This window comes from Mytilus californianus, unplaced genomic scaffold (assembly GCF_021869535.1).
Source record: "Mytilus californianus isolate M0D057914Y unplaced genomic scaffold, xbMytCali1.0.p SCAF_6, whole genome shotgun sequence".
NCBI classification, from domain to species: Eukaryota; Metazoa; Mollusca; class Bivalvia; order Mytilida; family Mytilidae; genus Mytilus; species Mytilus californianus.
The window spans coordinates 61,039,653-61,066,425 of NW_026262712.1; the positions used below are offsets into that span (position 1 = coordinate 61,039,653).

Here is a 26,773-nt window from a genome sequence, read left to right on the forward strand (position 1 = left end):
TACGCATACCCCGGAGCCCTCTTTCGAAAGCCCGAGCAAAAGTCCTTGTTCCGCGATAGAAAATTTAATTACGAACTCATATAAGATAGCTCGAATTTCAACTCAAAATCTTAATTTATCTAAATGAGACTTAAATTCGAATCTTACTCAAACAAAAATTTAATGTTGTAACTAAAACTCTGCCTTTAAATATGACTCAAACTCGAAGTCCAACTCGAAACTCAATGCTAACTAAAACTTTAATTCTAATAATGACTTGAATTCGAAATCGAAGACTAACTCAAAGTTTAACTCAAACAGTAACCCGAACTTTAATTTGAACTCTTATTCGATGGATGGCCACACTCATCCAAGACACATAAAACATGGAAATCTATCTAAAAATAGAACAGGTTTTTCCGAATTGGTCACGTGATTTTACCTCATCAAGTAATGGGATAACCACATCAAAGAATGACAGGACCACATTAAATAATGAAACAAACACATCATGTAGTGTAAAATCGTCAAATTTTGAAACATCATTACGTAATGTTAAAACCATATAAAGAATAGGCAAATCATCATTACAAAATAACATAACCACATCATGTAATGAAACAACTACATAACGTTAAGTCACATTCACATCAAGTAATGTTAAAACCACATTGACTAATGACACAACCACATTAAATAATGGTGAAACCACATCGAGTAATGACAAACCATATTGAGTAATGACAAAACTATATCAAGTCAATAAGAAACCATATCGTGTAATATCGAAATATCATTAAGTAATGACTATTCCATATTGAGTTATATCAAAACATCATTACGTAATGTCAAAACCATATTAAGTAAAGACAAAATATCATCAAGTAATAATAAAACAACATAAAGTAATATCAGAGTTCTACATAAGACAGCTGCGGCGTTCCATAGAAAGTGCCTTTTCATCATGCATTGGTTATGAAGTTAATAAGCATTATGGTTCGATTTGATTTACAATTTAAATTGACATGATACAAGTGATAAAATTTAATATGTCTTAATTATACGCATATCGTATAAAAATGACTTTATTTAAATTTCAAATATGAAAAGGTTATCAAAAATATTTCAAGCTAAGTCAACTGAAAGGATGGACTAAAGTATTTCTACTCATCAAGTTGAGTAATAACTGTCATTCAACTTTTTTTAATTACTGCTTTGTCGTTTAAATACAAATGTAATTGAACCTGTCAGAGATTTCAAATCAAAAATGAAGTCTGTTTTTCTACAGCTGTATTAAGATGTTACTACGTAGTTTATTTCCTTTATTGACAGTGATTTTTAGCATTTTCTATTGTCAAGATCGCTATTAAATCTCCCAAGGATAAGAACAAACACTTACGTTATACCCAATAATTACTTAGTTTATATATATTTTGAAATATAAGTAGGAACGATTACTTTGACACTTTTCCTTTAGAATTTAAATGGAAATATTTGTGTTTGTTTTTATAAAGTTTAAAACAGTCAATCATAAGAATGAACTTTAATAATCAAATGAAGGTACTAATATTAACTTTCATTTCCTGAAGAAAGGATGAGTAACAAGGAGCAAAATGAATAAATGGATAAAAGTATTATTATTCCTAATAATCTGCGTTCTACAAGGTAAATGGAATGATTTGAAATTATATAGTTTTATCAATATCGAATTATTAAAAATTCAATGATTAAGTTGAAAAATAATTTGAAAAAAAAAAAAAAAATTGATTGACCAAATTTAAAAAAATACGGACTTATTTTTTTTTTATTGATTTACATGTACTTATCTAAAAAAAATATATAATAATATTATTTTAGATAAACGTTTATTAACGGTCGATGTAACTATCGCTTTTAAAATTACTTTAAAATACAATAAATGAATGGTTAGTTTTAAAATTAACTCGACTAAAAATGGATAGACATTATAGTTATATTGGTGTTTGTAGTAAAATAGTCATTCATAGTTTTTTCGAAGAGAATTTCATTTCTGTCTGAAATGATATACTCAATTGCTTTAAAATGGGTTTTATATATCTTTTTTCTTTTCTTTTTTTTGGGGGGCATGGGTTGTGGGAGGGTCCTAAACTTGGACCAAGGAGGACATCAAAACTTTGTCAGGGTTTGTTCGTTTGAGACGCATACTATATTTTTATTTACTTAAGCACAGAAGAATTCGCTACAGTTTTTATCTTACATATATATAAAAAATCAGTGAATGATTATAACAGCTCCACATGTGCATACCGTTTTTTAGTATAAACATTCAAAATCCTAAACTATGAATACAGGAAAAGTAGTACATGTGATACAAAGATGAAAATAATTAATGGAAGATCTTTGTAAGTCCATGTAACATTGGTAATTTATTTGATCTCTTAAATTCGATAATCAAATACATGTAGTATTGTAAATCTTCAGTCTGTAAGATATCAACATTCAGCTGCAGCTTCCCAGACAACATTGGTACGTTGGCACAACATTGGCCCAACGTATCTACATGCATTGGCCCGATGTTGTTTTTAAACGTTGGCCCAATGTATAAGTGCAAAGTGGCCCTATGTTGGCCCAACGTGATGGCTAAACGTTGGCACAACGTTGTAAGGTTTTATACAATACATTGGCCCAACGTTGGTCCAATGATGGAATAATACTTGCCGATGTTTAACAAACGTTGGGCCAACGTAGTAAAACAAATTGTTAACAAACGTTGGCACTCCGTTGGTTCAATCTGTAAACTTTTCTATCCATATGAACTTCAGAAGGATACTAAAATCCCTTCCAGACAACAACTGCAATAATTCCTGGTTCTTACATCAGTTCAAAATGGCGAAAGTAATACTTTTTTAAATGTTGCAATTATTGCGTTTTACAGATCCACTATACAATGTTGTGTCTTACATACTACCCGAAAATTTTGTATTTTGCAACTTTCTCTCAAATCTTCCTGAACATGCATGAAATATTTGTCAGTGGACGTTTAGGTAACCAACAACCAATCAATCTCTCTCCAGGAATTGTACTTCTGAATTTATACCCATATTTGTATGAACTCAATCAACGTATCCATGTTACCTATTTTTCTTAAATAATATAAATACAAAGGTATGATTAAATATAATTTATTATTAGCTAGACAACCAGCAAATTTTAAAAAAGTCTTTTTTTGTATCTATACATTGCTAAATCAGATCTATAGAATGAAAACTTTAAAGTCTATTCATGATAATTCATTTATCCCATTTGTATAATATCATTACAGTTTATGTTGCAATATCCAAGCTCTGTATGACGGCCTTGATAATTCATTTTATACAGCTATGTTTCTAGTTCTGTATTCCAACATGGTTTTTATTCACAAGAGTGTTCCTTTTGTTTTCTGCTACACTTTGTTTTGTCACTATTTCTGGCTCCGTCTAATGTTACATCCTTTTAATATCCAGTTTAGCATATCTTCATAAAAGTTATTTCACTACATGTACCTCTGTAATAAAGTAATGAATAAATGAGTACTCAATGTATGTATATTTAGAATATATTAAATCCTCCTAAAAAATAAACAAAGAGACAAAAAATGCATTGTTTCCGGTGTCCTGGCACATTACAATAGTTAGAAAAAATACTCTTTTTTTATATTTTCCCTAGCCTATACAATCCAAGGCAAAAGGCATATTGCATGCTTTACCATAATGGCTAAACTTAACCTCACTAGCTAGGTTAAGCAGGACAATTGAGTGTAGAAATGGATACAGGAAACTTTGTCAAAAAACGTTCTAAGTAAATAAATAAAACTAGTTGAAAAAAAAAACACAAAGTCAAATCTAAAGACACTAGCAATAACGGTAGTATTAAACATTTTATGCATATATATCTGTGAAATTCGAATCCGATGTAGCATAAATGATGGCTATTATGTTAACTTACTTTCTTAAACTTATTCATTCTGGGCTATCAAATGGTAGAATGCATTTTTCCCATCTCCATTCCCATGCATTTTCTAGCCAGGATGTTGTCAATAATTTCTATTATTCCTAGCTCTGTATTATTCCTGTTTGCCCTCTGAATTATTTTGTCTTCTGTAGTACTCAAATACCTAACCTATAAATTTATATTTAAATGTAAAATTGTATATTCCAGTAATTCAGACAATAATCTTTATAGTCTTTTTCTTTTATAAATATCCTTATGTGTGGTATAGTCTTTTTTTACATCCCCCCTATTTTTTTTATATTTCAAGCGTCAGCTTTTTGTGACTGATATTTACTTCTACAAACTATTCAAATATCGGGGTTTTTTTGCAAAAGTTTTGCCGAGGACAAAAAACTAAATTCAGTCGAGTCCGTATAATTATATATAAATCACAACATTCTTGCAATGAATTTAATAAATAAATACTCTATTTGATATCTAAAACACTGTTACACATGCAAGTGTGTATATGATCAGGTTTCACAAATATATCGTACATGTTTGCATGCGATTTAGAAATAATAAAACTAACAAATTCATTTCTATTTCTATTAAGTAGAAATCATTATACCACATTTCTGAAACATTACGGAACAAGGTACATCTTAAGACAGATTTTTTCCATTAACTTCAGTAATGGTGATAAATGCAATCGTTATAGATTTCACAAATAAAACATTAAAATATTAGCAATTTACAATTTGTTTGATGATACTAATGTTCAGTGGCAAATATTTCATGATTTTTTAGGATTGAAATGGTTTAAACAAAATCTAGAAAATATTTCGCCAGAAACGTATAAACTTCAAGATCAACATTATAAAATGATAGAAATTATATGTTTTAATTTTGAACAACATCCCTCAGATTAAAAAAAACATATATGTTTGTCATTCACAATCGTATATATAACAGAATTTTTAAAGTTATAACTTACATGTCACTTTCTTTTTCTTTGAACCTCAGATAATATGATTTTCTCTTTTTGTTTTCTTCGTTTCACTGCCTTCTTACAAATACACAACAGGAAATAACAACAAAAGTGACCATCCCATTACATTCAGATTTCCTATAAACTTAATTACCATAGCAACTATCTTTGAAATTTGTCTAACATATGGTCAACCTTATCAGAATGTGCTTGATTAACAGACTAGCTGTATCAAATATCACTCTGTATATAATTGCTAAATTATTATGTTTCACAAAGTTTAATGAATAAAGTTATAATAAATAATGATTGCAATAAATTTAAACTTTTAACCAGGCAATCTATGTTAACGATATATTTTTTTTTATTACAGTAATGATATTCCAGTAGGAATTTTACCTGACTTATATATAGAGTATAATATAGGATCAGCATTGGCCCAACATAGAGTTGCAAACGTAATTTCAGTTGATGAACCCTTTCGGTATAACATTAACTTTTCATAAGCATGCATCAATCGAAATCATCCGCCTTCCCAAGAGAAATAAAGCGTAAAATATTTCATAATCAATTTTTATTAACAAAATTTCATATCGGCCCTATGTTGCTACTAACGTAATGCCAACGTTGGCCCGATTATTTATAACCAACATTAGATAATAATATGGATTTACAACAGCAGGCCAACGTTGGGCCAATGTTGTGCAGCCAACACCAACGTGCGACCAACGGACCGACAATTTGCCAACGTTGGGCCAATGTTGTGCAGCCAACACCAACGGTCGACCAACGGACCGACAATTTGCCAACGTTGGGCCAATGTTGTGCAGCCAACACCAACGGTCGACCAACGGACCGACAATTTGCCAACGTTGGCCCACTGTTAGTCTGTTGACTGGGTTTGTCTTTGAAGTATGTTCTATGGATTATTACCCATAATTGCTATATTGTGGGTAATATACAACGTTTTCATTAAGATTGGCGTCATATCTTCCAAATTCCCATGTTTATGGATTCAAAGCAACACCACAACAAGTGTGCAGATCATATCGTTCTATCAAACTTTCAAATAAAATTAAAATATTTTTGAACGGATAAATAAATTTTACTAATTGAGCCAAGGACAATTAAATTAAAACTCTTATTATTTACATGTACATCAACTTTCTTATCGAATAGTCAAGTAAGATATTGTGGAACTTTATCCAAATATATCAAAACAGAAATATATGGACCTTTCTATTGAAATTACAAAATACAAATTCAAAATCTTTATGAAATGTTTTTACTTTTATTTAAAATTTCATTTAAGTCCCCAAATTACATGTATATCGGGAATCATATCTTATCATTTTTTAATTAATTGGTATCACCCATTGGTGGCCTTCGGCTGTTGTCTGCTCTATGGTGGGGTTGTTGTCTCTTTGACACATTCCCCATTTCCATTCTCAATTTTATTATCATCACATTAACTCATCATTCATTTATTTCAAACACATTTCTTTTGAAGGAAATGCTATTTTAGAACAAGCCAAACACGTGTATCTCTATAGCTTTCTATAGATAATCTCGTTTTAATAAATATACATGTAAGTGGGAGTTTGTCCGAAACATGCATGCTCTTTTGAGAGATGTCTGACACGTACTTCCTGTATTTCGATATTTTGATTTGAAAAACCAGTTTGGGTTTATTTAGCACGACAAAGGGTGCAACTTCTTGTTATTTTAGGCGAAAATGTTGAGAGCAAATGTCTAATGCATGTTAATCGAACACTTCCAAAGTAAAGCAAATAAGTTAAGTTCGAAACAAAAGGAATTTTCGATTCTTACATTCATAAATATTTTGTTGAAATTTTTGTTGATCTTATATCAAAATAAAGAGATTGTAACATCAGATCTTAAGACGTAATTTAAAAATCCTGTCATATTTTTATAAGCATTGACCTTTGACTTTGCGACATAATGAGTGTTATTATGTATCGACTCTAGGGTCAAGATGGTCTTACTTACCAAGCTGTTTTTATTAGTAAAATATATTGCATAAGATGTCAATATCATTGTATCACAACTTAAACTGGTAACCTCAAAGTTCAGTGCAATTTTTTTACCATAATATTATTATTACAAGGTATGATTACAAGTACCCATTTTGTACGGATTTGTACATATGTCTTAACGATAAAAAGTACATTTTAACAAATAATGTTTATCGAGGAAACTTATAACTAATATAAGCGTTTTAAGGTTTACAAATTGGAGGAGGGGGGCATGGATCACCTCTTAGAAGGATAATAACTTTGGAAAACAATTAGCTCCTTTGTCATGACAACAATATATTAACATAAGAAAATAATACTATAATACGACATATTATGCCATTGAACTCATGGTTTCTAACTAGGAGGCTAAGCTTTTATAAAGGAATATTTAGAAAAAAGACAAAGATTATAAGTACAAAAAATTTAGAAAAAAGATTGAATTAACGGAAATTATTATAAATAGATATAAGAAGATGTGGTATGAGTGCCAATGAGACAACTCTCCATCCAAGTCACAATTTGTAGAAGTAAACCATTATAGGTCAAAGTACGGTCTTCAACACGAAGGCTTGGCTCAAACAGAACAGCAAGCTATAAAGGACCCCAAATATGACTAGTGTAAAACCATTCAAACGGGAAAACCAACGGTCTAATCTATATAAAACGAGAAACGAGAAACACTTCTGTAACCCGAACCCTAACCATAACCCTAACCCTTACCCTATCCCTAAAAAATCTGTATATATTTTGTTAATATAAATCATTATTTAAACTCATCAGCTCACTGATTAATAATTCAAACCTTGTATATTTCCCATGTTAACTTTGATCTGAAATCCAAGGATCAAGACTGTAATATTAAGCTTCTTCGCTAAGCACGCGGCATTAAAGAGTAGGAGCAATGACTGGTTAGCTCGGAGTCAGAATAATGTGTCCGGGTAAGGTGAAACGTTTTCCTGCGGAATGTTACCCTGTGAACTAGCACGTTAAATATAGATTCCATCAATGCAACAAGTGTACTACTAAATACGATATTTCTCCACTCGAGACAGTTAAATTTTAGTATTTAAAGCGCATGACTTGCCGAGCTTTTTAAATAATTAAAATTTAAATTTCGTAATACACGAGTTATAGTGGTGGAATCTGTTTCTCTATTGATTTTTATCCTTTCTTTCCTAGTACAAAGTAGGGTTAAAATTCATAATACGTTAACATGACTGTTCTCGTCCTGAATATGCAAAACAATTTGCCGCTGGTCGTTAAGCAGCCATTTATCACCATCATCTTATTTTCACCACGAAAACGGTCATTGGAGTTGAATCGAATAAAATTAACGAAATTTAATTGTAGACAATAGCGATGTGACTGTAACAGATTAGAGTATTTGTTATAAAGGTCGTTAAAGAAATTGTCGTTTTGATACAATATAATTATAAATAATCCTACGAATAAACATTGGGATTTAATAAATACATGTACATTACGTATTCAGTAACCAAATTTACACCTGTGATTGATTCTTCGATTAAATTCTTAAAACCTTACCAAAATATTTTTCTTCAATAAATGATATTCATATTCAATGTTTATATACCTTCCATTAAATATCACAATGAAGCTAAATATCCTAATATACTAAAAAGTTTATTTGTCTTTATTGTGTTGCTTCATAGTATTAGTGAATGTATGTATACATCGTTCATGTCCTATGACACCACAAAGATATCCTTCGGGAGCACTTGATATCACCACCGGTTTTGTTGGGGTTCGTGTTGCTCAGTCTTTGGTTTTCTCTATCGTGGAATCAGGCATAAGTTTGTAAGGGATAGAAACTACAACGGATAGAGAACAATTTGTGACTTAATTTCAATGGTCCACATTAGAGACCACTGATACATGTATTAGTATTATTTTTTGTTTACAATAACGTTCTTTAATTTTTAGTTTGTGATTATCTCCGGGGACTTTGTTTTCCTCCATTAACAAAAACTACATGACCGCCACGAAACAGCCAATAGTGCCGAAAGTGGCGTCAAACACCAACAAATCAAATCAAATCAAACCGTTTTTAGCAACAGGCAACAAAACAAAATAATGAGACAAAGTTTGTTTGTTTTTTTTTTGCATCGCAGTTATGTAAACGACCACATTGTCCCAGTGTTATGTTAATAAAAGATTTTCGAGAAAAAATGATAGCTTCTCACACAATCCAATGCACAAGGGGAGCTTGAAAGTTTACACAAATCAACAGATATATATTGATAGGTATTCAATATAATATATTTGTTATATGGAGTACAGCATAGAAAACTGTTATATGCCCTGCCCCCTAAAACAGTTATGGAAAAATATTAAGGTACTGTAACAGCCTGCGTACATTTCCGAGTTTTGCATTCCACACCTACCCCTATAATAAGAATACAAAGAAATTAGCCTCAAGGCAATATTCCGGATGTTGAAGGCGTGACAACGGGAATGTTCAAAAGGTTAATCACATTAAGTTTCTCATATAGGACCTCAAAAGAGTATCACAATTGCAACAAAACAGATCATGTTTCAATTTGTTTACTGTGCTTTCATATCAATAATTAACATATAACGTTTAACAGTGCATTACACTTTTCTTTTTGGTTTAATTTATATTTAACTTGGCGGTTAAATTAAACAAATACATATTTTTTGTATTTTGGCAATTGTGAGGATAATAACACTGAAATGAATGTATATTTTTATAATGAATAGTGTTTTTATTCAAATTTACATTTGTCAAAGGTTCAAAATACAATTATTAATATTGCTTTTCGTCCGCCAGTTATCGACCACAACATTATAAAACAATCCTTGTGACATTTGTGTGTTGCTTTGTGAGATTAGAATTAATGTGTGAATTGGTTGTATAAATATTTCGTGAAGTTTAGAATTGGGTAAATATTTATGTCCTTTATCAACTAAGTTCTTTGCATATAACCGAAAATCCATATTCAAAAAAGTAGTGATTAACGCCAAAAGCAATAACGGAGAAGCATTCGCAACTTTTGGCACGATCAACACATCCCGAGTCTATAGATATAAGAAGATGTGAGACAACTCTCCATCCAAGTCACAATTTGTATAAAGTGAACCATTATGTGTCAAAGTACGGCCTTCAACACGGAGCCTTTGCTCACACCGAACAGCAAGCTATAAAGGACCCCAAAAATGTAAAAACATTCAAACAGGAAAACCAACGGTCTAATCTATATAAAAAACGAGAAACACTTATGAACCACATCAACAAACGACAATCACTGAACAACAGGTTCCTGACTTAGGACAGGTGCAAACAAATGCAGCGGGTTTAAACGTTTGTGAATTAATTCTCCAGATTCAAGTGAAAATATCATATCTAAATACATTCAAAATAACAAAACCGTTCAATCCCGTTTACGTCTGTCCACGTTATAAATAAAAAGACCATTAAAAATCATCTAAACTGCTAAAAAAATCAGAGATAATGAAGATATTATGTCAAATTCCATCTATTTCAAATAATTTGATAAACAGTAGGAGTATATTAGGGGATAACACGGGATCTGGGCACCGGCCTCCATCCTGATTTATTGTTGGGCTCCAAACTCAACATTATGTGCTCCGAGTTCCTTGAAGCTATGGCCAGCAACGCCAGAAACAGAGCATGAGACATTTGTAATGTACATTTTGCTGTATTTATATAAAAAAAAATCTCCATAAAGGAAAGCAAGAAGAATTAATATTTTGATCAACTCCTTACTTTGAGAAGTTGTAAAATAAAATGGTTCTCATTTTGATTATAAAAAAAAAGTGCTGTTACTAAATTTTTTAGAAACCCTTAATGATAGACTCAAGGGATGAAAGAAAAACAAATCACAAAAACAAACAGCAATTTTGTTAGCATACTTTTTATTCATCAAACAATAATTTAAAGAAGCCTTATTTGGTTAACACAACAGATGAAAAATAAATAAATCACAAGAACAAACAGTAATTTTGTTAAGCATATTTTTTATTCCTCAACAATAGTTTGAAGAAGCCTTATTTGGTATACAATGCAAACTAAAACTGTATGAAGTATATGAATTATGACGTCTAGTCTTAATATTTGAAGTTTAAAAATTGATTGTAAAATATTGAAATCATTAAATTGTATGAATTTTTAATCTCAAGGGATTTATTTAATTGCCTATTGACTAGACAACTAACTGGTAGATCTATTTGAAAATAGAGTAGCATTAAATACTACTGAAGTAGAATGTACACGATTGTCGTTGATATGGAATCACTTCAAAAGAAAAGCAAGAAGTCATAACAAACTGGCAGATTTAAAAGACAAACATTGAAGTAAATGTGAAATGTTTACATGTACCAAGAGAGTTAACCATGGATTAGAAATAAGTCACACTTTCTCAATCTTAAGGGTACTACTCCGCTGGAAGAGTAGCCCCGTCTGTCTATGGGGGATGTATTACTACGCAGTCACGTCTGGTCGGTATGGGGACGCAAAATCAACTGCTTCTCTCTAGTCCAGTAGACAAGTAACATCTCTGATTTTTCCAAATTTGGACTGTTACAAGGCTAAATTGTTGAACATATTGAACATGCCATCATTTGTCAGTGGCAGTCAAAGTTTGACACACTTCATCCTTCGTCCAATTTGGCAGAGTCAACCTATTAGATTATCAGTTTGACGAATATTCTCATCGTGAATACGCATGAAATATTTGCTGCTGGGCGTAAAGTAAATAACAGTCAATCAAAAGCTTACTTGCAGATAGGCTGTACAGTAACTTGTAACATATCTTTAAGATGTTATGGGTTTAAACATTCAAAATATGCACACAAAAATCGTCGGTATGTTAATTAATCAAGATGTCCCATCATACTTCTTTCTCAAATCAGTACCTGCATGCTTTTTATGATTCTGTCTTATAAACACAGATTTTTTTTACATTATTTGAACGTCTTTTCTGTAGTATAAGAACCAACATGTATAAAGACTCATTTTGGGGGTTGTTTGACTTCGTACATTCTTATTTGATTTATTCGGCTACATGTACGCTTAAGATTGTTGTATTTAGAGAGTGGTTTGAGGGGCGTACTTGCAAAAACACGTGCAAAGGGAGGGACGAAGATACCAGAGGGGGGCAATAAAAATTAAAGCTCAATAAGATCAGACAGCACTTTTGCAAAAACAAAAAGCCTAAAGAAAAAACAACAATATCAAAGCATTACAAAGAAAACTAGAGATTGTAGCAAAACTCGGGTACTCCGGAAGGGTAAGCGGCTTCTGCTCCACTAATGTCACTTTTCGTGTTACTCAATGCAAGTAAAATCAAGGTAATAAATAGCATTCGATAATGCCACAATCGAGGAAAAAAAGACGGGATTGTGGGAACGACAAGTGGAAAATATCCGTGCCAGATGTATAAAAACGTGAATTTTCCAATAAAAAATGAAATAAAGATTAGAATAAAGAGATGAAAGAAAGATAAAAATATCTGGTATACATGGTATACATGTTGATTCTTTCAACAATACCCGGTGGATTATGATATTTATCTCATCGAGAAAATAAATATCAAAACTAAAATTCGATGCATTTTAAAACTCACCGATTTATCATTCAACGGCGAATAAATATCAGAAATAATAATGTGAAATGTTAGATTGATTGATTGATTGATTATCAGCTGTCTATTAACCACCAGTAGCAGATATTTCATGCATATTTATGAGGAACAAAAATAAATTGACAATGAATCAATTTAGTAAATTGATTTAAAAGGGTTTGACCAGAATGTTGGAAGGCGGATTTAGACTGTATCTAGAAATAGGGGGGTATGTTGGATGTGGGAAACTAATTTGCCTCGCAACAAACCCATGAATGAAGATTTGAAAGAGTTGTTAGCTTAATGTATAGAGCGTGCGATATTCTTAGTCTCCTTACACGAGACATATGGTACAACTTTCCAATTCTGCATTGACGTGCCTGCGTACTCACCAAAAGGACGTCCATCTACGATTAGGATACATTCAAAAAGTAATATGGCCTTGTAAACTAAGCCGTCAAAAACAAATATCTATGACGTTTTCTTAATGATGATAAGTTTTATTCTGAGTTTATAAAGGACACTTCATTCATAAAAGAATTAAGTAGGTTTCTTTCTTTATTCTACACGTCATGTTCAGGTCAAATAATGTCAATACCCTTTACTTTATTGTATACTGTTTCAATAACCATAATGGTATAGTTTATTCGGATATGCAATTATGTTATTAATCGTTATCAGTTAAAAAATGATATTTCATAATTAATATATTGTCCCTTATCAATCTCTGTTGTGAGAAAAATCAGCAATTAAATGACGACTAAAAAATAATATAAATGGCCTAGTATTGGACAAAAACAAGATTTTTAGTGCAATTTGTAAATAATTATAATAAAATATTAACCGATTCGTTACAATAATAACAAGACACATTGTGTGTGTGTGTGTGTGCGCGCGAGACGGGTTTGGGTGATGAAAAGGGGGTGGGGTTGGGTGGTTGAAAGGGGATGTTGAAGACGTTTGAATCATCTGTAATATACCAAAAACTCGTCAATTCTGATCGTTAAGGAAAGTATGTCTAGTTCTTTGTTCGTGAAAATCTATAGACAGGTTAAGCCGTTAAATTGTTGGATCGGTAAAAATCGACCATATAATGCTAGTTTTTTACGTAATTTTTATCAAAACCATCAACAATATAAAAAATAACAACCTTTATTCTTTGAAAAATTACGATTATGTGATTTTGAATTGTTTACTGTTGTCAAAAGAGAAGGCAAATTTAAAGGCCCACTGAATTAACAAAATTAAAAATAATTGAACTCAATCAAATAACATCCTTTAGAGTGTTACACGACGCACATGGATATAAGAATTTTTATAAAAAAAATATTTAGTATCATATATTTTTACTTTAACATGTTTAAGCATTCAAAGTTCTTTTCCACGAAAAAGATGTTTATGGTAAAATGTCTTTCGTCCGTACAACCGTACGTCCCATAAAATAAGAGCTTTCTTAAAGTTAGTAGTAAGCTTCAAGGGAGTATACTATACCGTGCAAAACATTTTCAAATTCATTTCTCATCATCTTCTTGTGTACCGAACACTTATAGTTACATATTTTTGCACAAAACGGCAATGGAATTTTCATTGCATTTTTGTTAGGAGCTTCAAACCAGGGTTTCTGAAGTTTTGAGTCATGGTTAATCAACTTCCTGTTTATCATTAATGAGCAATATACATGTAACTCACAGTTTCTGTAGCACTGTTTTAAAGTAACAAAACAGTACTCAACATGTTTATCATTTTAAAATTAACAAAAGTTCGAAAGTTGGGAAACAAAATATATCTTTCCAGTCGCAGGGGAACATAATGGCTCTGTTCATACATTCTCAAATGGATTAATATTTACCAGGGTCTGGATGGGGCTTACACAATAGAGAATACTGAGCAAAATGTGCAGAATAAAGTGCTAAAAAATTAAAGAATAGAGAAAAATAGGCTAAAACAATAAATAATAGAGAAAAATAGGCTAAAACAATAAAGAATAGAGAAAAATAGGCTAAAACAGTAAAGAATAGAGAAAAATAGGCAAATACAATAAAGAATAGAGAAAAATAGGCTAAAACAATAAAGAATAGAGAAAAATAGGCCAAAACAATAAAGAATAGAGAAAAGTAGGCTAAAACAATAAAGAATAGAGAAAAATAGGCTAAAACAATAAAGAATAGAGAAAAATAGGCTTAAACAAAAAAGAATAGAGAAAAATAGGCCAAAACAATAAAAAATAGAGAAAAATAGGCCAAAACAATAAAAAATAGACTGAATAACTGGGTGCTAAAATTTATTAAATATATATTAAATAAAGACACATTTTATAAAGAATAGAGAGAAATGGCTAAAAATTCAAAAAAAATAAATATTGAACAGAAGGACCCCCATCCAGACCCTTATTTACGCTTGTGACATCGATGAGTAAGGGTGACTTCATAGTTGAAAAACGATTTATAAATGATTGCGTTTACGATGTTAAGCCAAAGGAATGACTGCAAGTTCTGGTCGACCTAATTAATTCTTTTATCGTTACATGGTTAGTTTCGCATAGGAATTTTGATCAATTATATTTAGTGCATCCGCCTGTACTAACATGAAATATAAGTGATACGATCATTATCTGAAATTTACTGTTAATGCTCTGCAACTTCTTTATTGACTTGGCATTCAAACTGTCTTTAGTCGTATGTAGACAAAACACGCGTATAACGTGTAAAATTATAGGTCTTGTATCTTTTGTCAGTTTTTTGTAAAACATTTAAACTCAGTCATATATCCTACTCTTCCATATATTTGTGAATTATCGTCTGACGGGTGATGCATCCACAACAGGAAGCACCTTGCCTTACGTCATTTATTCCGACTAGTTTTATTTGTATGTGTGTCTGTCTGTATCTCCGTGCAATATTATGGACATATGTGTATGTACAATCTTCATATTTCATATTTAACCAGGTTGTCAGCTGGATTGTCAAATTCAAGTGTTAAATCATAGTAAGGCTCCGAAGTATTAAACGTCATTCTATTTTTTTATTATTATTTTCTATTTTTCAATATGATTTGATTTTTTTTTTGTTATAAAGGAATTTGGTGAACAAGATACGAATGCGTTTAAATATTCTAATTAAAACGTAACTTGCAAAAAAAAAAAAAAAAATATTTTTGTTTAAATATATCGTGACAACGCTGTATAGAGATAAAGGAGCCGAAAGAGTTATGTATAGTAACTTCTGAGACTGACACAAATGTTTCATTCAGACACCTGTTTAAAGTTAAGTTAAAAACAAATTTTCTTGGTAAGTTTTCCGCATCCGTTTCACAGATGATAACGGATATGTTTCTAATGTTGTAACTACAATCCCATCCCCTTTTCCCGAATGTGACCTACCGAATTAGACTTATTACCGTGTTTATACTAAAATGAGCAACATGACGGGTGTCACATGTGGAGCAGGATAATTCCGCTTACCCTTCCGGAGCATCTGAGATCACCCCCAGTTTTGATGGGGTTCGTGTTGCTCAGTCTTTAGTTTTCTATGTTGTGTTTTGTATACTATTGTTTGTCCATTGGTCTTTTTTTTCTAGCCATGGCGTTGTCAGTTTATTTTCGACTTACGAGTTTGAATATCCCTCTGGTATTTTTCGCCTCTCTTTTACAGTATTGATTGATTACAAATAAAAAGTTATTTTTGACATTCTATATTCAGGAAAAACAGTGTTGTCAGCCTGCACCGGAAGTGGATTTCCAGCAGAATGGACAACAGCCACAGCAGGCGTCACTTATTGGTTCGTAACAGATGCTATTAAACGACAATTTACATCTAGCTATACCATTACAGATTATCAAACATCAGATGGTTCGGCATATGGTAAATATAATTAGTTATGAGTAATAAAAAATAATTCTCAGTTTAAAAAAAAAAATGCGTGGGTTAAACAAAATTCAATCAGACCGATTATTTGTTAATTCGTCCTATTTACGGTTGAAGCAACTATCATTAGTGAGGGAACGACCATTTAACTTCAAGGGGGGAGGGGATGTTATGGTTTTTTCCTAAAAAGAATATTCAGATCCCCAATTTGATGAAAAAAAAATATTGTGGTCAAGCAGATGACAAAAAAAATATTCTGAATCCAGTTTTTCCTCATACCTTATAGTGTTTAATTTTGAAAAAGTAGACTTGATTGGCCTTCAAATATTTGGCTTTGAGCGTTCCTGCTGAAGGTAAATCCAGAAAAGCGCTTCGGACGCATGAAATTTATAACTTGTTATTTTCATTTTTTTTTATTAGTACTTTGGTGGATAGTTGTTATATTTACAATCATACTACATCATGCACATTATTTATATATCGGTACTGCAGATGAAAAAATGTAACGCAGATTATCTGCTCTATACAATTACAAAATCAAATGTATTGCGATGGAAATCGTAACACGGACAAACATCTGCCATACACGAAATCAAAATCACTTGTTTTTACATGTATAGGCAATAGGCAATAGGGAAAACGGAAACTTTCTATCTGTCGAAGTGATTGCCGGTAAAAGTAGTTAGTATACCTATCTTCAAAGTAAAAGTCACCTTATAGTATGATAAACTTGAGAATGGAAATGGGGAATATGTCAAAGAGACAACAACCCGACCAAAGAGCAGACAACAGCCGAAGGCCACCAATGGGTCTTCAATGCAGCGAGAAAATCCCACACCCGGAGGTGGTCCTTAGCTGGCCCCTAAATAAAATTGTGTGCTAGTTCAGTGAAAATGGACGTCACACTAAACTCGAAAACATATAAATGAACTAAAATTAAAAATCATACAAGACTAACAAAGGCCAGAGGCTCCTGACTTGGGACAGGCGCAAAAATGCGGCGGGGTTAAACATGTTTTGTGAGATCTCAACCCTTCCCTATATCTCTAGTCAATGTAGAAAAAAGAAACACATAGCAATACGCACAGTAAAACCCAGTTTAAAAGAAGTCCGAGTCCGATGTCAGAAATGGTAACAAAAGAAACTAAGCAAAATGACAATGGTACATAAATGAACAAAGGACTACTAGCAGTTACTGACATGCCAACTCCAAACTTCAATTAAACTGATTGAAAGAGTAGGTCTTCATCATATGAAAATCAAGTACAATCCCTCCCGTTAGGGGTTTAGTATCATACCATCATAAAATATATGATATAGATTCCAGTATGCATGACAAGTGTTTCTGGAATAACCAATATTTATTATAGTCATTCGGTACACCATTTTGGTGAAGGTTACTGTTGTTGTTCATTTTTACTCTAGATTTCCGTTTTATCGTTTAGATTAGGTTTTATGGATTACGATTGCTGATTCCAATTTATAACATGGACAACAAGGGATAGGGTACAAACATTCTTGGCACAAAATCTATACACGGACTTGAACAAAATCAAACCATTCAAGGAAAAGCACATGTTTGTGTGTTGTTGTTATACATTTATTTCTATACCTGATTTTGTAGCTTGAGTATTAAGAAGATTACATTTAATGCAGAATTTTCTAAAAAAAAAAAAAAATAGGAAATGAGTTGTATCCCTTCCGCCATGTACACCTTTCAAAAAATCATCCAACGAACTTCTGTCTGTAATAAACCTATACCTTTGAAAGATGTCTGCTTCTTCATAAGGGTACATGTGATTTATTTTTTAATAACTTCTAGTGGGTGCAAATACTGAAGATGGAACAGCCTCAACTAATGTTTTGGAGAACCATATAAAAATAAGAAGATGTGGTATTATTGCGAATGAGACAAATCTCCATAAGACACCAAATGACACAGAAATTTACAACTATAGGTCACCGTACGTCCTTCAAAAATGAGCAAAACCCATACCGCATAGTCAGCTATAAAATACCCCGAAATGACAAATATAAAACAATTCAAACGAAAAAACTAACGGCCTAATTTAAGTACAATGTAATGAAAGAAAAACAAATATGGTACACAGCAACAAACGACAACCACTGAATTTCAGGCTCCTGATTTGGAACAGGCACATACAGAATGTGGCGGGGTTTAGCTAGGCTCAAGCTAGCAGCCACTCGCTAGCAGCCACTCCGCTAGCAGCCAGTTTTCAGATATGTCTATAAACCCAAAAGTTGCATAAGACTCAAATGTTATTTTTTATACTATATATAACGCATTTTTAATTTAACAATCGAAGACACTTTATAAGAGTTCTAGGGGTGGATCCAGCATTTTTGAAGAGAAAAAAGGGGAAGGCTAATTGCCAAAAAAAAACAAACGATATATATACCGCCGATCGGAGAGATGCAATAAATTGTTTAACGAATTTATGCCGAAAAAAAGAAGATATTTTTCCTTTTAAAGGAGATGGTGGCGTACACCCACCACGCCTAATCTGAATTCGCCACTGACTTTTATATTTTCATTTCTTGATCAAGAATTGAAAGACATTTGTATACTTTATTAGCACACTGCGCTGCACGTTGAAAGGGTGAGTAATAGATACAAAAAAATATGTAGAACACTGCCAGAGTGGAGAAAAAATGAATTTCTTTTTAAAACACAATGTAAAGCAGCATTTTTCTTTAAAATGATTTAACCCTAAAAAGCATGGAAATGTGGAATAAAATGTTTGTTTAAAATCTTCAAAAAATATGATTTACCTCCCTTTAGAACTTACTACTTTAGAATAATTAAAATATTAAGTTTTCTTTGATGCGTAGAACAACAAACTAATTGTATCATAAGATGTCAAGCATTTGTTTATTGACTATAAATGATCAAGTAATAAACAGTTGCAGAAATTATATATAATTAAGCTATTTTCAGTTTCCTTTTATGCCTATTTCATGAGATTTATTATGAATGTTCATAATTTCAACAACGTTACACTAAAACCGTCGTCGAGGTAGGCCGTTGTATACCATCATCGGTCAATAAAGAAAGATGAAAAAATCTATCCTCGTTCATTAAATAGACGAATAAAGTTTATGAATACGGGTAAGTATAAGCTAAAGTCAAAATAAAAGGAACTTCCTTTAAATATGACTGGTAACAACTGTCCTTTCCTAGATTTAGATGTTTCAGTTTCACACGGGAAACTACAGTAAAATTTTCTTTCAAAGGGACGATTTTACGTTCCTTATTAATAACTTTCCTTTTTTGGACGGTGACGTGCCTTTGGAACCATCTCGTTCGCTATGCCCGTGTCTGCTGTGACGTTTGAATTTCAATGAACGTATTCTATCATGTATTACCGGTAAATTGTTACATTTGTAAGTCGGGGGTTTCGTTACCACAAATTACTTAAAACCTTTACTAAATTATTCCATCTATATAAAGATTTGGGTTTAAAGTTTGGTTGTACATGTAGAAAACTTATTTCAAACGGGATAGCACATCCTAATTTTATTGGAGATGTTGTTTACCGAGCCCGAAAATTTAGAAACGATCCGGGTAAACTTATCGATCCTTTACATAAATTTATTCTAAAAGGTTACCAATTCAACACTGTAATTAGATCTTTGAGTATTTTTTTTATTGGTATTAATATTGATTTTGTTATCAGTAAAATAAAATCAAACTAAATATGATGTTTATATACATATGCATATTCATGGCTCTACGATCTGTCGATGCCCGTATCTTGGCATTGCACAAGATCATGTTTTTTTACTGTTTATGACGTCTTTTCACTTAATCCGTTGGATGTTGGATGTGTACTGATTGGTATTTTAGTCTGAGTTGCATGATTTTTTAAGGTAGGGTTGAGTGCTCACAAATTTGTTTTTTTTTATTATTAGTTTTTATTGGCTTTGAACTAGCCATCAGTAACTGTACTTAGTGTTGTTTTTTTTTGTTGTGGGGATGTATAAGTACCCTGCCATGTCCACTCTGTGTTTTTGTTACTTGTTTTTGCTTTGTATCTATCTGATGAGTTCAGTCCTTTTCAACTAATTTGTATAGTTTGTTCATATGTTGTACCGTTACACCACTGTCCCAGGTAAGGGGAGGGTTTGGTGCCCGCCAAACATGTTTAACCCCATTCTGTATGTGCCTGTCTCAAGTCAGGAGCCTGTAATTCAGTTGTTGTCGTTTGCTGCAGCTGTACATCATGTTTATTTTTCGTTGATTATTTTGTACAAAAACTAATCTTTAAAAGAGAAAAATGAAAAAAAAAAAACAGAAATGTATTCCTTTATTTTTTTTATAATGAATTTCTTTTTATTTGCACATGAACATACATATAGTAAGTTATACACATTTTATGCATAATATAATATATTGACAGTAGATATGCAACATATTAAATAGACACCTTTATGCTTTCATTGCTATAACACTGACAAATATTATCAGAAAAAAGGAAGAGACTACTATTTATTTTTAATTCGGTTGGGGAATTTTAGCTAGTTAGAACTGGTAATAAGTAATGAAATGAATAAGCTGGCCTAGAGAAAAAATGAGTGAGAACTGAACAAAACCTATATTTCGAAAACAGGATAAAATGAATATTCTACCCAAAATAAAGAATAATGGTGTACGAAATCGAAAGCCTGCATATGAACCGGTAAACATGAGTGGCTATTGTGAAGCTAGCCGGCGACAAAAGTCGGCCGCTTACTATTCATGAGGCCAACCTGCAATAATATTCATGAGCCTTCGATAATATGCACCTTGGTTCAATGAATTGTTGTAAGAAATATTCGATTATAACATGTGTATAAGGATAAAACTAGAAATCATAGAGATGGGAGCCATCTCTGTGTGCCCCGCTGTGAATAACGTGTGATAAAAAATTTGTATCTTTACCATAGGACATGGGGTTTTCATTTAAAACCAAAGTTTCTGACCTTGACCTTTGACCTATGAAGTTGTACATACATTATGACACACCCTCTCATGTTTGTTAATATACATGTCAAGTATAAACTTATCATAACGGTTCTCTAGATATAGAGCAGACACGGTCTTTACCATAGGACATGGGGTTGTCAGTTGAAACCAAAGTTTTTGACCTTGACTTTTGACATAGGAAGTTGTACAAACATTATGATACACTCTCTGGTATGACATAGGAAGTTGTACAAACATTATGATACACTCTCTGGTATTGGTTAATATACATGTTGTTACGGCCAGAAATCACCTTTAAATTGTAGTCAACAAAAGACACAAATCAATAATAAAATTTAACAAGATTTATTATACAGAAGTTTACAAGAAGTATTACACGAATAGTTATGTCAACTTAACTGTCAAAATATGAGTCCAGTCTTTTATCTTTTCTTTATCCGGAAATCTTCACGGGAATCCACAGAATATTACGTCCAATAGGTCACAATCTAGTATGATGTAGTTTGTAAATAAAAAGTATCAATCCAGCTGCTGAGAATGTTGATGTCTATCGATGTCTAAATCTATCTCTCTGTCTATCTTAAGGGTCTGCATTTATATATGCTTGTAACAGAACGTTAATAATAATTTGTTATGATCATTCTGGAAACGTTATGTAAGTAAAACAGAAAGTTCTAATCATTCCATGAGTATCCATGATGGTTCTAGTGATTTCTAAACTGCATAGTTGTAACACAATGTGTATTATTTTGTACACAATATAATGTCAACATTCTTAGGCCACAAAAAACAAATAAGGCCAACTAAAGAAATATGATAGTTACAATATCATAACACCTCCCCCCTTAAAAAAAATTTTGAGTGTAACAAAAACTTTTCATGAATAATATGTGCAGAAATACATAGTATATACATAGTGGTTTAATAAGTTCTAGATAAAGCATCTGCTATTACATTATCTTTACCTTTAATATGTTTTACAATAACATCATTTACCTGTAACAATAAACTCCACTTAGTCAACCTCTGGTTCTTGTTTCTCATTTTATGGATGAAGGTGAGAGGATTATGATCAGTAAAAACAAGAATTGGATGTACAGTGGGATTTAAATATACATCAAAATGTTGAACTGCAGACAGCAGTGCAAAACACTCTTTTTCAATAGTCGAATTATTTTACTGATGTTTATCAAATTTCATAGAAAAATATGATATAGGTTTCTCAACATAATCATCTGTCTCTTGATATAAAACAGCTCCAATTCCTGCATTGCTTGCATCAGCGGCAAGTTTAAATTGTTTTTCAAAGTCTGGAGTGACCAGAACTGGACTATTAATTAAAAGTGATTTGCTATTTTCAAAAGCGTTTTGACAATTTTCACTCCAGATAAATTTAGAATCTTTCCGTAAAAGATGAGTCAATGGTTGAAAAACAGTAGCAAAATTTGAACAGAATTTCCAGTAAAATCCAATCATGCCTAAATATCTCATAAGTTGTATTTTACTTTTAGGAGGGGGAAATTTGGTAATTGCATCCACTTTAGCCGTAATAGGGTTCACCTGACCTTGGCCAACTGTATGCCCTAAATAATCAACAGTGGCCTGACAAAATTCACTTTTACCAAGATTGACATTCAAATTTGATTTTGACAATCTATCAAAAGTATCATATAAATGTGTTAAATGTTCTTCCCAATTATCACTACATACAATAAGATCATCAATATAAGCATAACAACTGTCTAAATCTTTTATAACATTATTGGTCATTCTTTGAAATGTAGCTGGAGCACTTTTCATGCCAAACAGCATTACAGTATATTGAAACAAGCCGTCTGGTGTGACAAAAGCTGATATTTCCCGAACTCTCTGTGCCAATGGAACTGTCAGTGACCTTTCAATAAATCAAATTTGCTCACAAATTTTGCTTGACCAATGTTGTCAATACAATCGTCTATCCTTGGAATCGGATAGGAATCAGATTTAAAAACTGAATTTACTTTTCTGAAATCAGTTACGAAACGAAAGGTTTTATCTGGTTTGGGCACAAGGAGACAAGGAGAGCTCCATTCACTGTTACTCGGCTCAATAATATTATTGTCAAGCATATATTTAATTTCTTGTCTCATAAATTCAAGTTTGAGTGGATTGAGCCGGTAAGGATGTTGCTTAATTGGAGAAGCATCGCCTACATCAACATCATAACAAACAGCAGTGGTTTTGTTTGGCACATCTGGAAAAAGATTTTTAAAAGAAAATACCAAAGCTTTTATATTTTCTCTACGATCAAAAGACAGATGTGCAAGCTTTGAATTTGAATTTGACAAAATTTCTGAATTTTTCAATTTAACTGTCTCTTCCATAGTTGTAGAAGTAAAAGGTGGTTCAATTAAATCTGGTTTGTCATGATTGTTCTCCATTTTAACCATAGCTAAAGTGGCAACTGGTTTTCTCTCACATTCATTACTACGCTCAAAATATGGTTTTAACATATTAATATGACACACTCTATTTTGTTTGCGCCGACCTGGAGTTTTTACAATATAATTCAAATCATTGATTTTACTCTCTATTGTATAAGGACCACAATATTTAGCCTGTAAAGGATGTCCATGGACTGGCAAAAATACAAGTACCTTATCACCAGGCTCAAAAACTCTGTCCCTGGCATTTTTATCATACCATATTTTCATCTTGTTCTGTACATTTTTTAAGTTTTTCTGAGCAATTTGACAAGCAGTATACATTTTTCTTTAAATCTAGATGCATAGTCTAAAAGATTCAAGTCAGTGTGTTCAGCAAGCCTCTTTTCCTAAATCAATTGTAACGGTCCCCTTACAGTATGGCCAAATACCAACTCGAAAAGGATTAAAACCAAGGGATTCTTGAATAGCCTCTCGGACCGCAAAAAGTAAAAAGTGAACTCCAGTATCCAAGTCTTTGTCAAATTAAAGACAAACAGTTCTAATCATGTTCTTCAATGTTTGATGAAAACGTTCTAAGGCACCTTGGGATTCTGGATGATAAGCACTTGATCTATACTGAGCAATTCCTAACTGGTACACGACTTGCTGAAATAAACCTGACAAGAAGTTTGAACCCTGGTCGGACTGTATAGACTTCGGAAGTCCAACTAGCGTGAACAATTTGATCAGAGCTTTGACAATAGTTGGTGTCTTGATATTCCTTAGCGGAATAGCCTCAGAAAAGCGAGTGAATGTACACATGATCGTCAATAAATACGCATTTCTAGTCTTGTGTCGGGAGTTTCTCGTTGCATTGAAGACATATCGGTGGCCTTCATCTGTTGTCTGCTCTATGGTTGGGTTGTTGTCTCTTTGACACATTCCCCATTTCCATTTCCTATTTTATTGGTCTTTGGTAAAGGTCCAACGCAGTCAATTAGTACTCTGCTGAGATGTTCTTCAAAGGCTGGAATAGGCAGAAGTGGAGCTGGTGGTATTTTCTGGTTATGCTTACCAACAACCTGGCATATATGGCATGATTTGCAGTATTCTGCGACATAATTCCTAAGTCTTGGCCAGTAGAAATGCTGCAAGATCTTAAGACAAGTCTTCCTTATACCTAAGTGTCCAGCCAAGGGAGTGTCGTGGGCAAGACCAATAATTTCTTGCCTATAAACTTTAGGCACCACCACTTGGTATACCACTCTCCATTCCTCCTCTGGGGTAGCATCAGGGGGCCCCGACTTCCTCATTACAATGCCGTCTTGATGGTAACAGCATTCGGCCACTTTGTCTGCTTCCTCCTGTGGTTGAGCCTTCTTGCAGAGCTGAAGAACCTCAGGGTCTTTATTTTGTTCTTCGACAAATTTCCTTCGGTCTAATGAATGGCTGTTTACGTCTGGCCATGGCATAATTACATTCTTGTTAACACTAGGTAGTCTTATTAGGGCCTTTTCTGAGCTACCAGGACCTTCAATGTCGGCTAGGAAAGTGTCAGAAAGGTCCATATAATCAAACTGGTCTTCTTGCAAATCCTCATTTTATTGTTTTCTAGTCATCGCCCTATAGCTAGTAACAATACAAGCTGGATACAGTTCAGTATCATCTTCAGGTGATTTAACATCCACCACCGGTTCACTGGTGACAATTGGTTCAGCAACCACTTTGTTCCTACCTAGATCATTTCCTAGCAATAATGAAACACCCTCAACAGGGAGATTAGGACGAACACCCACAACAACTTGTCAAGTTATCAAATCTGACTTCAGATAAATACGATGGAAGGGAACATCTATACAACCTAACTCCACACCTTGTAACAAAACGGAGGCACCAACAGAAGTCTCCTCGGACAAAGGTAACACACCTTCTAACAATAAAGTCTGAGAAGCTCCAGTGTCCCGTAAAATCTTAATAGTCTGAGGAGTAGTATAATCAACAATAGAAACAAACCCATCAGACATAAAATGTTTATAATCCTCCATGTAATCACAAAAACTGGACTTAAAAGCCTGTCTCGCAGGACATTCCAACGTATTGGTAACACGGAGTGTCGTACAATCACTGGTCTTGGGCTTATTATCTCTTTCATTCTTCTTCTGGCGTCTAAAACAATCAGCCATCAGGTGACCATTCTTCTTACAATAAGCAAAAATCAGTGACTTCTTCTCAAAAGTACCAAATTTTGGAGTAGACATATTATAACTAGATTGACTCTTATTCTGTGCAACCAAACGTTTATTTTTCAAAATGTTCTGATTTCGACTGAACTTTAGTGTTGCTTTCTTCTTTGGCCATTTTAATTTTTATTTTCTCCATTTCTAACCTTTCCCTCATTTCAAGTTCTGCCTGTTTTAGTTTAAATTCATCTTCTTTTTCCTTTATTTTCTCCATCTCTAACCTTTCCTTCATTTCAAGTTCTGACTGTTTTTCTTCTTTTTCTTTTTCCAATTGTATTATTTTAATTTCGTATTCAAATTGTTTTATTTTAATTTCGTTTTCCAATTATTTAAATTTAAATTCATGATCTAGTTCAAGCTGTTTTAATTTGATAGCATCAACATTTTCTACCTTTTGTTCAAGAGCATCTTCACCTAAAATGTCTGTGTCAACAAATTTGTCTATTACCAAATTTTTTATAATTTGTTTTCTCATAGATACTCATAAGTCTAATTTCAGATGTTTAGCAAGCAACACTAATTCCTCTTTATTTTTAAATTATTAAACCCCTCCAGGTCGGTCGTTTTCAAAAATTTACCGGCATCAAATGCCATTTTGTAGAATTTTGTTGGCTAGTTCTAATAAAAATACTAAAAATTTTCAATGAGATATTTACGTTATCCCGGAAACGAGCCCCAATTTCTGTTACGGCCAGAA

At 32.6% G+C, this 26,773-nt stretch overlaps 1 protein-coding gene and 1 long non-coding RNA gene across 3 annotated transcripts in view; one reads left to right on the forward strand and one right to left on the reverse strand.

Annotated features, from left to right (window-relative positions):
* The first annotated feature begins 1,454 nt into the window (after positions 1 to 1,454).
* LOC127704157 (uncharacterized) overlaps positions 1,455 to 26,773 on the forward strand; it is a 71,788-nt gene continuing 46,469 nt past the window's right edge. Inside the window, exons 1-2 of the mRNA XM_052208056.1 lie at positions 1,455 to 1,644; positions 16,280 to 16,441. Coding sequence (XP_052064016.1) covers positions 1,593 to 1,644; positions 16,280 to 16,441 — 214 coding nt within the window. The 5' untranslated portion in view covers positions 1,455 to 1,592. The remainder of the gene's footprint in view (positions 1,645 to 16,279; positions 16,442 to 26,773) is intronic.
* LOC127704166 (uncharacterized) lies at positions 3,125 to 5,814 on the reverse strand. 2 transcript variants are annotated; one of them, XR_007983167.1, is made up of 3 exons: positions 4,925 to 5,814; positions 3,943 to 4,116; positions 3,125 to 3,502 (listed from the first exon to the last, which is right to left on the reverse strand). It is a non-coding gene; the product is annotated as an uncharacterized LOC127704166 (long non-coding RNA). The 2 variants fall into 2 exon arrangements; XR_007983166.1 differs by lacking the exon at positions 4,925 to 5,814 and having other exon boundaries at positions 3,943 to 4,918.